The sequence below is a fragment of the Pogona vitticeps genome, chromosome 2 (genome assembly GCF_051106095.1).
Source record: "Pogona vitticeps strain Pit_001003342236 chromosome 2, PviZW2.1, whole genome shotgun sequence".
NCBI lineage: Eukaryota > Metazoa > Chordata > Lepidosauria > Squamata > Agamidae > Pogona > Pogona vitticeps.
This window is the reverse complement of record NC_135784.1, coordinates 286,666,503-286,684,141: the sequence shown is the minus strand read 5'-3', so window position 1 is coordinate 286,684,141 and position 17,639 is coordinate 286,666,503. Positions and strand designations below refer to the sequence as shown.

The 17,639-nt window shown below is 41.1% G+C and overlaps 2 protein-coding genes across 4 annotated transcripts in view; one reads left to right on the top strand and one right to left on the bottom strand.

Moving 5' to 3' along the window:
- CDC20B (cell division cycle 20B) overlaps positions 1 to 17,251 on the bottom strand; it is a 49,013-nt gene extending 31,762 nt beyond the window's left edge. For both annotated transcript variants that reach the window (XM_078384432.1, XM_072992764.2), the window contains exons 1-2: positions 14,078 to 17,251; positions 1,840 to 2,062 (exon numbers count right to left, since the gene is read on the bottom strand). In XM_078384432.1, coding sequence (XP_078240558.1) covers positions 1,840 to 2,062; positions 14,078 to 14,131 — 277 coding nt within the window. In that variant the 5' untranslated portion in view covers positions 14,132 to 17,251. The remainder of the gene's footprint in view (positions 1 to 1,839; positions 2,063 to 14,077) is intronic.
- On the top strand, positions 2,059 to 13,102 carry GPX8 (glutathione peroxidase 8 (putative)). 2 transcript variants are annotated; one of them, XM_020805571.3, is made up of 3 exons: positions 2,059 to 5,263; positions 6,167 to 6,424; positions 10,465 to 13,102. In XM_020805571.3, exons 1-3 carry the CDS (start codon positions 5,051 to 5,053, stop codon positions 10,531 to 10,533), a joined length of 540 nt encoding a protein of 179 aa, XP_020661230.3. In that variant the 5' UTR covers positions 2,059 to 5,050; the 3' UTR covers positions 10,534 to 13,102. The 2 variants fall into 2 exon arrangements, with proteins under 2 accessions (XP_020661230.3, XP_020661229.3); XM_020805570.3 differs by having other exon boundaries at positions 6,167 to 6,428.
- Positions 17,252 to 17,639: the final 388 nt, after the last annotated feature.

The following is a 17,639-nucleotide window of genomic DNA, read 5'->3' as shown; positions in this document are numbered from 1 at the left end:
GTGGCGCTGTGGGCTAAACCGCAGAAGCCTGTGCTGCAGGGTCAGAAGACCAAGCAGTCGTAAGATCAAATCCACGCGACGGAATGAGTGCCCGTCACTTGTCCCAGCTCCCGCCAACCTAGCGATTCGAAAGCATGCAAATGCGAGTAGATAAATAGGGACCACCTCAGTGGAAAGGTAACAGCGTTCCGTGTCTAAGTCGCACTGGCCATGTGACTACGGAAGATTGTCTTCGGACAAAACGCTGGCTCTATGGGTTGGAAACGGGGATGAGCACCGCCCCCTAGAGTCGGACACGACTGGACAAAAATTGTCAAGGGGAACCTTTACCTTTACCTTTTCACCTGTTCCTGCGCACTACGCATAAAATCTTCATCACAGTTGTAAATATATTACTTCACAAGTTACAGCCTTTGGATCTTAAACCCCTTGGCTTTCAGTCTAAACTGAACTACAGCTTAACATTCTGCTCTTAAACGCAATGCTATGATCCTATTGCTGAGACTTTCAAGTACCACAGGAAAGTGCTCAAACATAGATCCTAGCATTTTAAGGAGCACCAGAACATTAACATATAACAAGCTTTCCTGGTGCAAATCAATAAGCAAAGCCCTTCTAATACTTGTTACACATGTTTATGCCAAGTTACAAGACACAGGTGGAAGGCTAGGAAGGAAAATGCTAGGCAAGTGGTAAAGAACTTGGTTTATTAAGTCCAAAAACTGACTCAACTTGAATTACTTTTATCCTACATAAACAGGACCCGCTTAAGAGAGTTTGCTGCCTGAGACAAAACACAGGATGCTTCCCCATTCGAGGTAGAGAAGGCAAAAGGATAAATGGTTCAGCCTTGTACTAGTACAGTGGGGTCTTGACTTAAGAATGGCTCGAGTTAAGAACATTTTGACTTAAGAACCACTCTCATAGGAAAATATTGACTTGACTTACATACTTAGATTTGAGTTAAGAACTGAAAAAAAAACCACGTGGGAGGCAGGGAAAGTGCAAAATGTGAACTTTCAGTTAACTGTTGGCCAGTGAAAAGGGTGCCTGTCTGCTTCCTCACTCCTCCCAGCGTTTAGAGAGTGGATTGGGAGACAGTCTTCAGACTGCCTGGTACTGTACTGCCTGGACTGTATATTCCCTGCCTTCCCTGAACCTTTCTTGACCTAAGAAAAAAAAGAAACAAAATATCCCCCTCTAGTGGTCGAAGGCAGAATAGCAGCTTCCCATTAGTTTCTATGGACGGAAAAGAGCAGATACGGATCAAATGGTTTTCAATGCATTCCTATGGGAAATGCAGATTTGACCTGAGAACTTTTTGACTTGAGAACCACCTTCCAATACGGATTAAGTTCTCAAGTCAAGACCCCACTGTAATGGGACAGCAGCCATTGCCACATTAGAAGACAGCCAGGTATTTCAGGAGGTGCAAGGCAGGCTATAGAACAGTGGTCCCCAACCTTGAGCCTCCAGATGTTCTTGGACATCAACTCCCAGAAATCCTGGCCAACAGAGGTGGTGGTGAAGGCTTCTGGGAGTTGTAGTCCAAGAACATCTGGAGGCCCAAGGTTGGGGACCACTGCTATAGAACACTTATAGGCACAGCCTCTAACAGTAGGGAACAGCTTGGGCAAACAACAAATGACTAGGAACCCTGCCACTGCTGATACCACACCCACCCTAGTAATGACTGCATGAAGCAATTGTCTCACATTGCATAATGGTAGAGCCAGCCCTGAATGTTCCAGGTTGGAAGTGCTGAGCTAATGTAATGGAGTAATGATGATTACCAGAACTCTTTCACTTTCTAAGCATTGTCCACTATAGTTCACTGACCTGGAATTGTTGTGAGCTTCCCAATGGGCTCAGTTCGATTAAACCCGTCATCTGTGATGGAAAGCTCAGCAGAAGGCCATTCTGAAAAACTTTGCTCTGGTTGATTCCTAGTGAATGCCTGCTGCCATCTCGTGGAAATTGGGCTACTTGCAACTGGAGTTTGGAACACCAGCTTCTTCACAATGTAGCTTTTGAACTGTGAATAGGAGGTCTTGCCTGGAGTCTGTTTTGCACAAAAACAGCACCAAATAACAAGAGATATGTTTTTTGCTTGATAGATTTAAAAGTTCAGTGTTAAACAATATATGTGTTAAACAAATGCAACCAATTACAGAATGTTTGTGTTCCTTTGTTTGTTTTGTTTTGTGTGATCAAAATGTGGCTTTAATAAAGAATGCATTCCAGGTAGGATTTGCACAAAGGTTGCAATGTTGTGTACACTAAAGCAAGATGAAGAATGCAATTTGCTTCACAGTAGACATTTACAGAACTGTTAAATTAGCTGTGCTTAGGTCACAGCGAAACCAATATGAACAGTTTTTATGGACATACGTACATCTCATTGATTTCATCTTTCAAAATGGGAACAATTTGCAATTACAGTACTTAGCCTGGTGACTCAGGATACTCTTTGCAGGTGCATTGTACAGGAGGCAGCAACAAAAACCATCCCAAAGAAAAGGAAATGCAAGAAAGCAAAGTGGCTGTCCAACAAGGCCTTACAAATAGCAGAGAAGAGAAGGGAAACAAAATGCAAGGGAGATAGGGAAAGTTACAGAAAATTGAATGCAGACTTCCAAAGAATAGCAAGGAGAGACAAGACGGCCTTCTTAAATGAACACTGCAAAGTAATAGAGGAAAATAGCAGAAAAGGAAAAATAAGAGCTCTGTTCCAGAAAATTGGAGATATTAAAGGAACATTTTGTGCAAAGATGAACATAATAAAAGACAAAAATGGTAGGGACCTCACAGAAGGAGAAAACATCAAGAAGAGGTGGCAAGAATACACAGAGGAATTATACCAGAAAGATTTGGATATCCTGGAGAATCCAGATAGTGTGGTGGCTGACCTTGAGCCAGACATCCTGGAGAGTGAAGTCAAGTGGGCCTTAGAAAGCCTGGCTAACAACAAGGCCAGTGGAGGTGATGACATTCCAGTGGAACTATTTAAAATCTTAAAAGATGACGCTGTTAAAGTGCTACATTCAATATGCCAGCAAGTTTGGAAAACTCACAGTGGCCAGAGGACTGGAAAAGATCAGTCTACATCCCAATCCCAAAGAAGGGCAGTGCCAAAGAATGCTCCAACTACTGTACAATTGCACTCATTTCCCACGCTAGCAAGGTTATGCTCAAAATCCTACAAGTTAGGCTTCAGCAGTATGTGGACGGAGAACTCCTAGAAGTACAAGCTGGATTTCGAAGGCGCAGAGGAACTAGAGACCAAATTGCTAACATGCGCTGGATTATGGAGAAAGCCAGAGAGTTCCAGAAAAACATCTACTTCTGCTTCATTGATTATGCTGTGGACCACAGCAAGCTATGGCAAGTCCTTAAAGAAACGGGAGTGCCTCACCACCTTATCTATCTCCTGAGAAATCTATATGTGGGACAGGAAGCAATAGTTATAACTGGATATGGAACAACTGATTGGTTAAAAATTGGGAAAGGAGTACGACAAGGCTGTATATTGTCCCCCTGCTTATTTAACTTATATGCAGAATACACCACGTGGAAGGCTGGACTGGAGGAATCCCAAACTGGAATTAAGATTGCCGGAAGAAATATCAACAATTTCCAATATGCAGATGATACCACTCTGATGGCAGAAAGTGAGGAGTAATTAAGGAACATTGTAATGAGGGTGAAAGAGGAGAATCCAAAAAACGGCCTGAAGCCCAACATCAAAAAAACTAAGATCATGGCCACTGGTCCCATCACCTCCCGGCAAATAGAAGGGGAAGATATGGAGGCAGTGACACTTCACTTTCTTGGACTTCATTATCACTGCAGATGGTGACAGCAGCCACGAAATTAAAAGACGCCTGCTTCTTGGGAGCAAAGCGATGACAAACCTCGACAGCATCTTAAAAAGCAGAGACATCACCTTGCCAACAAAAGTCCGTATTGTCAAAGCTATGGTTTTTCCTGTAGTGATGTACGGAAGTGAGAGCTGGAGCATAAAGAAAGCTGACTGCCGAAGAATTGATGCTCTTGAATTGTATTGCTGGATGAGGCTCTTGAGAGTCTCCTGGACTGCAAGGAGAACAAATCTATCCATTCTAAAGGAAATCAACCCTGAGTGCTCACTGGAAGGACCGATCCTGAAGCTGAGGCTCCAATACCTCGGCCATCTCATGAGAAGAGAAGACTCCTTGGAAAAGATGCTGATGTTAGGAAAGTGTGAAGGCAGGAGGAGAAGGGGACGACAGAGGATGAGATGGTTGGACAGTGTCATCGAAGCGACCAACATGAATTTGACCCATCTCCAGGAGGCAGTGGAAGACAGGAGGGCCTGGCATGCTCTGGTCCATGGGGTCACGAAGAGTCGGACACGACTAAACGACTAAACAACAGCAACCTTAGAACTGCAAAGCTTAAAGGGACCCTATGGATCATTGAGTCCAGCCCCTGTCAAGGGAATCAATCAAACTCCCAATCTCTGGCTCTTAAGTCAGACACCTGAACTTCTGTTTGAATTATAGATATTTGACCCCAAGAGTACAGAGACTGAACAAAGCCCGTGGTTCTTCTACACAAAAACCCACTCCTAATTATACCAAGCACTCTTCATTTCAGCACCATAATTGAAGTCAAAAGTAATCCTTAATCAGCTGCAGAGCAGCTAAAATCCACCAGTAGGTCCAGAACTTCCTTCTGGCAGCCCCTGGGCTATTGATTTCAGTATTTATTTTATTATCCGATAGCTTACCATTAATAGAAGCATCAAACAATGGATGCACCAAATCAGTTCAATATGTATTCTGAAAAACCATACTAATATTTCCTGCTGGTCTTGGGATATGAACAGCAGTCGTACAGTAGATTTTCTGTGCTGAAAAAGTTCAGCAACTTCTGGTGGGGGGAGGCAGAAAAGACAAGCCAGCCAGCCAATCCCTTCACCCTCCCTTCCTGGTTTCTGTGTAGGTTTTGTGTTTCAGCTCCTCCTCAGATTCCAGGCCTGTTGAGACTTCCCCTTAAATTCCTCAAAATGGAGCCGTCTCTGCCTCTGCCTCCATATTCTTTAAAAACCTCAAAGCCGAAAAGCCGGGTCCTAATCATTTTCTTTTCTATGGTATTATTCACAGCCCTGCTGGGTCTCCTGCAGCTTAAGTTCTTAAAGCCCAAAGTCAGAGACTTTTATTCCTTTGAAGTGAAGGATGCGAAAGGGAGGTCGGTTTCTTTGGAGAAGTACAGAGGCAAAGTAAGTGGCATCTTTTGTCCTTGAACTTGCATGCAATGCTTGTGTTTTTCATACGTAACGAAGCCATGTTATGGCTTTTTTGCAGGGGAAGGAGTGGCAGCATTTGTGTAGCATCAATAAAAGACTTTAAAATAAAATTTTGGGGGAGACTTGGGGTGAATGCTGGAATACTAAACTTCCGATGTTTGACAATCTCATAATACCTCACAATATAAACAGAGAAGGTGCAGATGTTCTTGGTAGCTGTATCCCTCTGAAAACCAGATATTAGTGTTAGAAACTGGCTTTTCCAGATATTGAGGATCTGCAGTTCAAATCACACTTCCTCATGGGCCAGGTAAAATTGGTCTGATGGGAACCGGAATTCAACAACCTTAGGAGGGCCCACAGGTTCCCCAGTCCTGTGCTAAGCATCTAGTATGAGGAGAAGGGAATCGCCTTCAGATCTGCCGTATTTAAGTTTTGCAAACTGCAGAGCCATCCAGCTGTTGGCAAGGAAGGGTTTAATCCAACAGGCCTGTTTTTTTATAATTCTTTCAACTAACTCTGCGTTTCATTGCAGAAACTGGAAATATCAGCATGGTAACATGGTTGCCTATTGGGAAACATAAATACTTGACTATTTGCTCAAAAGCCATTATTTTTTCAAAACTATGCATATGCTGCTATGAATAGTTGCAGAATTCTTCATCTTGATAATAACACTGCCCTTGAAATAAAATCACTTCACTTTCTCTAAATTGCCCAGATGGTTTCTGTATCATTCCTAGGATTGTTAGCAAAGGGGAAAGGCAACTGATTTTAAACAGTTGGGGATTACTGGTATTAATGGATTTCTCTGAAGTTCAGTCTGACCAGCCACTCAGCCTTTCTTTTCTAATTGTCACATTTTCCTGTCTGAAGGCATCTCTGGTTGTAAACGTGGCTAGTCACTGCCAGCACACAGACAAAAATTACATCATGCTTCAGGATCTGCATAGAGAGTTTGGACCATCCCACTTCACAGTCCTGGCCTTCCCCTGCAATCAGTTTGGAGAAGCAGAGCCAGGCACAAGCCAGGAGATCAGTTATTTTGCAAAAACAAATTATGGAGTGACTTTCCCCATTTTCAGCAAAATTAAGATTCTGGGATCGGAAGCATCGCCAGCTTTTAAATTTCTAGTAGGTAAGCATGTTTACCTTACCCTTGCGCTTTGCACAGTTTTTGCAGTGGTAAATTTAGGGAAGAAGTGAGTGGCGACCAGACGCAGAATTCAGCCTCCTCCGATTCTCTGCTTTTATTTTAGAAAGAAACATGTTTCTAGCATCTAAGTTTCCAAAAGAACAAATACAACGCCCTCTAAAATCCTGTTAAAAAAAGAGTCTAAATAAATTTCCAAGTTGTGGGGTGGGCTTCAGTGATCTATGTACAGCAGGCCCCCATGTGTTCGTTGTAAATTGAACCACTGTTAAGATGAACTCTGTTTTCCTATTAAGCAAAATGATTCACTAAACATTTGGTTCCTGAAGAATTTTCATGTCTTATACAGTAAATTAAACCTCTCCTGTCTTCTCACTTCTCTCACCCACCTTTTCTCTTTCTCTTGCTTGCTGGATGCCTGTCTTCACCCGACCTCTCTCTAGTTGCTTGCTAGGCATTCCTCTGTTGTCTTCCCTGTTCTCTCCCATGTCTCTACTCCCTTTCTTGCTCTCTGGATGCTCCCCACTGGTCTCTACTGTCTTGCTTGGTGACATAACCGCACCAGTGAGCAGGACTCCCCTATGACTCCTTTGGCCCTTTCTATGACTGAAAAAGCAACATTAATTATGGAAAATGGTGAACACTGTGGAATAATTATGAAACTGTCCTATGAACCAAAAATATTATATACCAATTGATACACTATAGCAATAGTACAATTTCTATCATTAATACAAATTGCAGAATTCTGCCTTTTATCTTACAGAGCAGAATTGTAATTTCTTAGGCGTAGAATCCTTAATTTAGAGTAGGCCCCAAGCAAAAATTTGGGTAGCTGCTGGATAGCTCAGTGGTTTAGGTCTCTAGCTGTGAAGCTAGAGGTTGTGAGTAGAGATGGGGGTATTTGCATTTGTATAGGAATACGAAGATCTCCGCACAGGTGGTGATTAACAAGGGTCCAGCCCCATGGGGCCAGACAGTCCACTCACCAACGTGATTGGCACAATTCTACAAATGGCACCGCAGCGCGCGATCCGCTTGCCACTCTTCGACCTTGTGGCAAGGCTTGTCCTTCTGCCTCCTGCCGGGAGTAGCAAGCGGATCGCGCGCTGTGGCACCATTTGTAGAATCATGTTGTCCGCGTTTGCGGCGGATGGGTGAGTGGACTGTCTGGCTCCATGGGGCTGGACCCTCGTTAATGCCACCTGTGTGGGGATATTTGTATACTAATATGAATACCCCCATCTCTAGTTGTGAGTTCAATTCCTCCTACTGTGCCTCCTTGACAAGGGCTGGACTTAATAATCCATAGGGTCCCTTCCAGCCCTGCATTTCTAGGGTTATTATTATATTTCTCCAGGTACCTTTGTGGGTTTAATGTGAAGTCTATGGAATTTTCAGAATTCTAATTATCATCTTTTATCAAATGGCTACATGTCTGCAGAGAGTCATATCTGCAGAGATAAATGTGAAATTTAAAAAGGAGCTTTTGTGAGTTGGGAAATGCTCACATGTGTCCCAGAGCATGCAAGGGATTGTGGATCAAAAATACTGTATTTTCTCCTTATCTCAATATTGCATCCTTATCTCAATATTTTTAATGATTTGTTTAGCTCTTGAGCGTTGTCCAGAAAAATTACAAAATTAAAAAAAAAGGCAGCAGGTACCAGTGAGTTGAGTATAATATTTGTACATTTCTAGTAGTTTGTAAGTTGTGTCGACTGTGCAGATCGATATACATCCTACCTGCATCAAAATCCATTATGTGTCACAATAAATCAGCCCACTTCAGCTTGCCGTATATTAGCATATATCACTTGTAGATATCATAGGATTATGTCTGTTTTTATTTTTTAAAAGTACAAATAAATATTGCAAGTACTTCATTATTTCAGCAGTTATTTTTTTCCAGATTAATAAGCAGTAAAGCTTTTAGTTTTTCCCTCAAAACTGCAAAATTTCCAGGAATTTCACTTATCAAGTGAACTTCTCAATACAAAGTGGTGAAAATATCTACTGATCTGGTATGATTCCTATACATGGAAATCAGGTTTCCCCTGGTGAATTCAGTTTAGCCATCAAATAGGAGTCAGAGGGCAAAGAGGAAGCAATTGCCAGTCAGCACATGTATGTAGCTTATTAAGGCAACTTCTGCTGTAGCTATCCAGATTTGCAGGAATCGATGGGGCAGAGGCACAGTTACAGCAGAAGCTACCTAAACAAGCTAAAGAAAAGTATTGACTAGCAATTTCTTCTTCTCTCTGTGTCTTTCTAATTGGCTTCCTAAGTACTTTAGTGCAACTTTATTCCAGTTCTAACACGAAGCATTTTCCTCCCAATAAACTGTTCGGAGATTAGGAGTTGAGAAGATCTGACACCCCCATGAGTACCCCCTTTGCTTCCCCTCTCTCCTTTCTGCCAACCATCAGCACCCTTACACATACACCTGTTGCTTTTCTGCATCAGCACAAGCAATCACACCACATGAAATGATGCAAATACATTTGCTTGCAAAAAAAGTAGAAGCACCAGTAGAGAGCGGAGACGGAAAGTACAGAATAGGAGAGGAAAAGTCCAGGTCTTTCACATTGACTTATACATTTTATAGTTAACAGAAAATACTATGAATCTGATGTCCCAATCCTAGAGCAGTTCCTGTACTATTTGTCAGTGTAGTTGCCCACTTACTCTATTATAACCATTAACAATCAGTGTGTCTCATTCCCTATATTATGAATTGAAAAGTGAGTTAAAACTGGATGGATATTTGTGACTAAAGGACCAAGGTAATGATTATATATGTTAAGTAAAATATATTATACTATATTATGCTGTTGTATGTATTATATTATATTATATTATATTATATTATATTATATTATATTATATTATATTATATTATATTATATTATATTATATTATACTATACTATATTATACTCTATTATTATACTCTGGATTTTTATACTGGTATTACTACCAGTATCTTTCAAACTAGTTTCAAAAGCCAGTTAAAAACTTGGCTATTCAAGCAGGCCTTCCCTCCAGTCAATTAAGTTATTCTTATTCTTTCTCTTTTCTCTTTGAATCATGCCATCTTGGTACTGTGCTATTCGGAACTAATTATAATTGTATCTTTGATGGTTTTATATATGTCTTAATTTTGTGTTTTTATCCATGTAAGCCGCCCCAAGTAGACATTGTCTAGAGGGGCGGGGTTAAAATTAATTAAATAAATAAATAAATAAATAAATAAATAAATAAATAAATAAATAAATAAATAAATAAATAGTTGCGCAACCTTAATGACATAGATGACAGAACAGTCATATGTACTTCCTGATTAACTTTGTCAGAGCTTCTTGGAAGGTAAAAAGATATAGATAGATCAGACCAGAGAACTGTCTAGTTCAACAGGGGCAAGGAAGGATAACTATAGGGAGGTCTTCTACCTCCCTTACTATATGGAATAGGGAGGTAGAAGAATCTATGACTAAGAAACTGGGAGAAAACAAGCCAAAAGAATCAGAGTGGGACAAAGAAAGCAAAACAAAAATAGAGTGTGGTCTAGAACAGTGGTTCTTAACCTTTGTTACTCAGGTGTTTTTGAACTGCAACTCCCAGAAACCCCAGCCAGCAGAGCTGATGGTGAAGGCTTCTGGGAGTTGCAGTCCAAAAACATCTGAGTAACAAAGGTTAAGAACCAGTGGTCTAGAGAAATGAGGAAAGATGAAAAGGCTGGTAGAAGTTTCATAAGAAGATGAACATTTAGAAAATAGGCACAGGAGTGGTCTTGGCAGAAGATTGAAGTTTGCACATTAATTACACATCTCTCTTAACTGCATGCATCTAGTTCCGTATTAATTAATTTAGAGGAAAAGAGTTTAGCAGTGTGTGCTTTCTGCAGAATCAGTATGATTTGAGTACATCAGTTAAGTTGACTCAACATGATTTGGATGATCTCTTTACGAATGGTGCCCCTGTTACTTGAAATCTAAAAATGTTTCGTGTTCTTCTGGCAGATTCAACCAAAAAAGAGCCTAGATGGAATTTCTGGAAGTACCTCATTAGCCCAGAAGGTAAAGTTATAAAATTCTGGAAGCCTGAAGAGCCCATAGAAAACATCAAGCCAGATATAGCTGCTCTTGTTAGGCAGATCATTGTGAAACGGAGGGAAGACCTTTGAAGAAACTGCTGCAGCTTGTGAACTCTGGGAAGGAATATCTCTGAAGCCCCAAAGTACATTCCTGCTCCATTATGGGATAAAGTAGCCTGATGGTGAGTTTTGTGATGATAATCCACAGAAAACTCTATTTCGGACCAGCTATTAAAGGTGCAGAGTGCAGGAGAAGCAAAGAGGAGCACGAGCGCACTGAAGCACTTTACCCAACTGAGGCCTGGATCTCTTCCCTGTTAAACGTGCAATTGGCTAATGAGCAGATGCTGTGAGTGTGTATTTTAAAATTATATAAGGGCATGCAATTGAACTCTTTTGGATTATAATGCCAAATCTGCCAGCTAGCCACGATAGCTAGGGGATTCTAGGAACTGTAGTCCATAAAAATTACTTTTTTTAAAAAAAACCCTGCAAAATACCTTTTATGAGCCAAAGAAAAATTATGGGCTACGATAGCTGGGAAGTTCTGGAAATTGTAGTCCAAAAAGTAACTTTTCCAATCTCCACTAGGATAACAAAAGCATCTCCTGGAAATCTGGTTATTTCCTATGTCTTAAATTATCTGTGTTGAGTTCAGTGCACTCGAGAGCCATTTGCATGGTGTTATCCAAGTGCATTAATTGCACTGTTCCCGGAGTTTCATTGGTCTTTGACTGACCTTTTTATATTCTCAAGTCAGGGACAACCACTTAGAATAACCCCAGCAACATGCTAAACTACACTAAGTAAACAAGGTCCTTAACACTCTGTTTACATACAGCCCATTGTTTCAACTAAGGCAACCTACGATGGCCTGAATCCTGTTTGAAGACCATCAGCCTAATTCCAAGAGTGTAAGTTTCAGCAGCAAATTGCTACTAGCTATGAAGTCAGATGAAATCAATTCTGAACCATCTCTGGAGGCAAAAATGTTGAAACTCAGGTTGTCCTACTCTGGGCCCATCATGAGAAGGTAGGATTCTCTGAGAATAATAATAATGCTGGGAAAGGTTGAAGGCAGCAAGAAAAGAGGACGACCAAATGCAAGATGGATGTATTCCCTAAAAGAAGCTAAAGGCTTGAGTTTGCAAGAGCTGAGCAGAGCTGTTGAGGACAGGACATTCTGGAGATTGCTCATTCATGAGGTCAACATGAGTCAGACACATATCAACAACAATAAGTCAGGACTTGTTTTCCTTGTCATGTGGAAGTCATGCAACTTGGCACGTGACGAGAAAAGCAAGCACTCACTTCTTAACTGACCGCAATTCACTGCTGAAATTTACACTACTGGAGTTTGACCAGCATAAATATGTAACAGGATTTCAACCAGTATGTGAAAATACTCCTAGGTACACACTAACTACATAACATACTTCAGTTGATCCAAAACTGGCATTGGGTCCAGTTTGCGCATAACTGAAATTCTTGTTGCCTAATCACTCCTGGTTGCTGAGTGTCCCAACAAATGCAGAATACACTATTCATGGTTTCTTTTATGTTATGTCTCAATAGGAACCCCCTTTTATCACTTGAATTCTAAATCCCATTGTCATGTGAAAAATTATGATCACTGTTAACAACTTAGCATGCAGAAGGTAGCTATGATGTCTTGACAAGCAAAGATCACAATGCCTGGAGGGTCCCTTGGACGGATACTATTAGAAACTACAATTTGTTTAAATCAGGAAGCAGGCGTTTCCTCCTTGTGCTCCCACAGGAGGAGGAGAGGGAAGGGAGCACCTTTAAGCCTGAGATTTGTTTACCAAATCCTTGATTACAATTATTAATTATTCCCAAATTAGAGTTCATTTGAAAAGTTTTTTTTTTTTTTTTTTTTTTTTTGGACCACAACTCCGGGAATTCGAAGTGGCCATGCTGGCTGCCAAATGCTGGGAGTTATAGTATAAAAAAGTAACTTCTGTAAGCTTTGATTCAACTTCTTTCCTTGGTATGGCAGTAGAAAAGTGAGGATAGAGAAAAAGGGAGGATGATTGCCTAGTCACCTTTCTTTGAAGGCACACTGATCAGCCGCTCCAGAGGTTCTGTGCTAGTGCATTGGCAGAAGCATTTGCATCAACCAGAGCATCTCTTGCTTCCTCTGATTCCGAGTCAAGATTCAAAAGCCCTTTGCACACGTCTTGACTCTCACCAAAGACAGTTGCAGGTGGGGAGCCCTCGGACTTGAATGCTACTTTAGAGTTTAGAGAAGAAGATCTTGGGGATCAGATTGTCTCAAAATTGCCAGTGTCTTATCCCCTAAGCTAATCTAAAAACTTTCCCATTCTGTCCCAAGAATGAATTTAAATATGAACTTGTCAGACATGAAAATTCAGTGAGAACTTTTTCAGCCTTGAATCATTCCATCTGAAAGCATGTCATGCTGTAGAGCCTAGCTTTGTTATCTGCATTGTAGGAAATGGATGCTCTGTGGAGCAAATTGTGAAGCTTGTAAATAGTTTTATGAAAATGTTTTATTTTTTAAAAGAGAAAGAAGAATCCAAGTCTGATGTGTTTCTGATACACTTATTTGGACATGCCTGATTGCTATCCGCTGCTGAATTCACTCACTGTGTTCTAGAATGTTACTCCTTCAGCTCAAAGGATAAACGGTAGCATCCACTTATGTGGATCTCTATCTAGGCAAATTTTCACATCGTCACAAAAGAGAATCAGCAGATTTAAGGAACCTCCCACCCCATATTTTGAAGCAAAAAAAATTATTTTTTAAAAAATGGTAAGGAACTATAAAGTAATTCTCTGAGAGTTGAACATGATTCATGAATGCTAACTATTTGGGGGGGGATGAAAAACTGGAAAGGGGGGAAATGACAGATCTTAGAAAAGAAAGCATTTGCTTCAGATCTCACTTGCATACAATATAAATGAGTTTATATTTTGTCACACTTCATTGCGGGGGTTGGCAACTGTGGCCCTCAAGAAGTGTTTGGCCTGCAACTCTCATTAGCTCTGAAGGATTATGAGAACGTCAGTTCTAAAAATGTTGGTGGGCCACAGGTACCCACCTCAGCTCTAGTGTGACCAGGAAAAAGAACTGGATGCTACCACAAGGTATGAGGTGGTTTGATTCACAATGTTTGGGATTAGCTCCCACTCCACTAATATCGCCAGCGGCACCTCCTTCATTTTGACTCTCACCAGTGAAATCCAAATTTAGCAATTTTTTTAAACTTGGAAGTGATTGGTTACAACAAAACACTCCTAGTGAACCCAGCCATCTTGTAAGCCCTACTTTCATGCTTACATAGCCCACCATAAGGGCATGTGATCTTTAAAGACTACATCCAGATACAGCATGTTTGGCCACTATTGAGGTCCCCTCTCTGTCTCTGCTGAAGTAATACAAAACATAATAGTATTTTTCTACTGTGTCTTGAAATTAGGATATTATCAACATGGTTCATAATATATTATGACTCCTGCACAAAAGAATTCCCCCATTTCCAGACCTCACTTACAGGAAACTCATGATTATCCAGATTCAGTGTGTGCCTGCTGTTCAGCCGTCCCATGTCAACGATGTCCTATACAAATAGATTTAAATATGCAGTAATCAGAGTATTTTGAATATTTTTCTAAACCATACTGTTTGAAAAAAATAGGAGGCTACAGTTGTTCAGGGCCATGTCTTAATGTTGAGAGAAAGGCCGTATAACATCTTGCTATTACAATGTGGTCTGTGTAGCATTTTAAAAAAATCCACCGTATGAAATATTCTATAGGAAATCAGACCTCCAAAACTTTCTGCATTCCAACACTCATCAGTCCTTGCCAGTATGGCCAAATATCAAGGATGATGGTGTTTGTGGTTCAGCTGCATCTGGAGGGCCATGGGCTCATGGCTAAGAATTGTGAGCCCCGACATCTAATCCAAGACTGCAACAGACTTCACATGCATCTTCCAGAGGTCTTAAATACACTTTATTTTTTAAATGCTCCCTTGGATACTGCACCCATTATAGCAATTGTTCCCAGTCTTGGGTCCTGGATATTGTTGGCTATCATCATCATCTTAGAACTGCAGAGCTGGAAGGGACCATACAGATCCCCAAATCCAGCTCCTGTAAAGGAAGTACAGCAAGAAATCAAACTCCCAACCAGCTACCTAAACTACTGAACTCTTGAGCAGTTGACCAACAATTCCCAGAATATTTCTGACCGTTGCCAATATTGGCTACTGAAGTCCAATAACTGCTGGAGACCCAAGTTTGGGAACCCTTGCACAGCAAGATCAAAAGAAGTATAATTCGAACGTTTCTGTATTTCCTCTGCTACAGTGTTGGCAGAGAGGCCCCAAAGCCATTCCTATTTGTCCTTTCATCAACCAGAAATAAATGTACTTTAGTAGACAAGCCAGTTTGGAACGAATGAGTCAAAAACTAGGCAACACTGGCGAGTGTGGGAATAAAGGCACAAAAGCCACAGGTTCAAGCAGATATAAAGGTTACCATGTAGTGCAATTTTTCTCCAAGCTTCAGACACAGCAGAGTATATACCAGGGCCTTGCATCTGCTTTATGTCTTTCAGTAGGATGGGGTGATTGGCTGCTACTGCCCAAAGTTTGGAAGCAGTTTTTCACCGTGGCTAAAGTGTGAGAACAGCCTCTCATGAGACTGTGGAGCAGAGCATCTCTCAGGATACTTTTATAGGCAAGAAAAGTTAGTGCTTTAAAGGAGCTATGCGGTTCACTGTGTCACCTGTGCTCTCAGTGCAGTGATATAACAAGAGATGAATCAGTGACCACAGTAGAGGGGGGGGGGCAAAAATCAACTCTTTGCGGACTGCATATCATGTGTTACCCATTCCTACTGACTCAGTGAGGGCTATTGTGATGCTGTCCTATAGAGAGACATCTAAGGTATTTGCCTAAAACTGATGCAAACGCATGCAATAATGTGGAAGTGTATTTAGTTGCTGGTGTATGTACAACAGCTAACTAAGAGTACACTGCCAAACCACTACACACAGAGATCTACAATAGTCAATTACAGAATCAAAGGAACGTGCTCGAGTGCAAGGCATTACAGGCAATAATAAACATTAGCAATTGAAACAATTGGAAACCTTCTGACTAATAAGAGCCTTGTTCCTATGGCTGTCCGGTATAAAAGTGAAATGAAGCAGGAACACAGTGTTTAAAGCAGAACTGTGGATGATAGCAATATTAACATTTACCCAATATTGTACATACATAAAAATGGGTTTATTTTTAATATGCAACCCTTCATAATATATATATGCTTGATTCTTTAAAATTAGAGTTGAAAGGAAAGATTATCTTAGTTCATGGAACTATTTGAGCAGGTGATTGAATCCAGACATACAAAACCTTTATTCATCTTTTTTAGTGTTGTGTTAAACAAATACGCCTGAAGAATGTTGTGAAGCTCAGTAGTCTCCAGCAGTTGAAAAGCATGAGTGTGTTCTTGAAAGCCTTGCTAGACAAATCCTCCTGCTGGTACGACGATCAAAATATGTGCCGTAGGCTGGCAGCCGAATGTCAGCTGGTGTCATTCAGATAATCAGCCAGCTAACAATACACTGCCATTCCACCACACACACACACACAACTTCATGGTACAGTATTTCTTTCTTGACAATCACCCATTTTTAGCCAAGTTGGCTGGCAAGTTCTGGGAGTCCAGCAAAGAGAGTTTTCCAGGCTCTGGAAAATATATATCACTGAGTCCTTCTGCAACTAGCTCCACCAAGCATGAGGTTGACCATTGCTGGAGGCAGAAAATATTGCAGAACCTCTTGTATAAAATAGCATCTTATAAAAGAAAAAGTAATGAAACCATTATAAACAAGCTCTTTCATACCCATCCGATTAGGCTGCAATCCTAAACTCATTTAGGCTACATCTGTCCCATTGACACCCTGCTCTGATATGGTCCAAGTGGCATCTAGGCTGATCCAGGTAAGAGCTGCAAGAACCCACCTCAGCGTGCCATGTTTTTCCAGATCTCTTCACCTCTGACTGCTGTTCTCACATTAATATTTCTTCAACCTGTTTTTCATAGTTTGGTGAAGAATTACATTTCTAGTGCCCGATGATTGCACATTTAGCAATTAAAATCCTTTCATTAGTCAAGCTATTTGGTTCTGACCGCCCAATCCACCTGGGAAGCAAACAGCATGGACCGTCTCACGTTAGGATGGCATACCTGCAGTGTCCAGGAGGGGGCACACATTGCTGTTGCCGTGTTTTGGAATGCATCAGTGTGGAGTGCAACCAGCAGCTGTAACAATGCAAGTATTCAAACAGCCAGCTAGTAGTGCACTGCCAGAGCGACACATTCCTGCACTCACCTCTGGTGCTACCTCTGGTGCTTCTTCCCAGTTGCAACCTAATATTGCATCTATACATTATAAATTGACTTATAAGTTAATAATAAATAAGCATACTTAAATTGTAAATCAGCACTTTCTATCTCAAGAAACACAATCAGTTCTACATCTGTTTTCACAGGTACCTTTACTTTCAACATACCAGTGGTGCCTCGCTAGACGATGATAATCCATTCCACTGAACTCGCTGTTTAGCGAAATCATCATCTAGCAAAAAGCAAATCGTCATCTAGCAAAAATTGGTTTGCGAAGCAGGGACCAAACATTGTCCAGTGAAATTCCCCCATAGGAATCACTGTTTTGTGAATCGCTATAGCGATCGCAAAAATCAATGTCTAGCAAAAAAACTGTCATGCGGGGTAACTGTCTAGCGAGGCACCACTGTATTGCTTATAGTAGCCTTCCCCAGTCTGGAACCCTTCAGTGAATGCATCCAGCTACAGTCCCTTGTCAGCTTAGCATGGCCACACTGGATGAAGAGGACAGGAACTGAGGCCTAGCACATCAAAAAGACACCAACCTGGGGAAAGGCTGAGACCGAGAACAGGAAGTACTTTTTCATGGAATGAACATAAAGATTTGCCAAGAAAAGTTCACAACAGTCACTTTTGCAGTTCCACAAAGAGTTACCTTAGGAAGTGTCTGTGAACGCTGTTGTCTGATCCATCT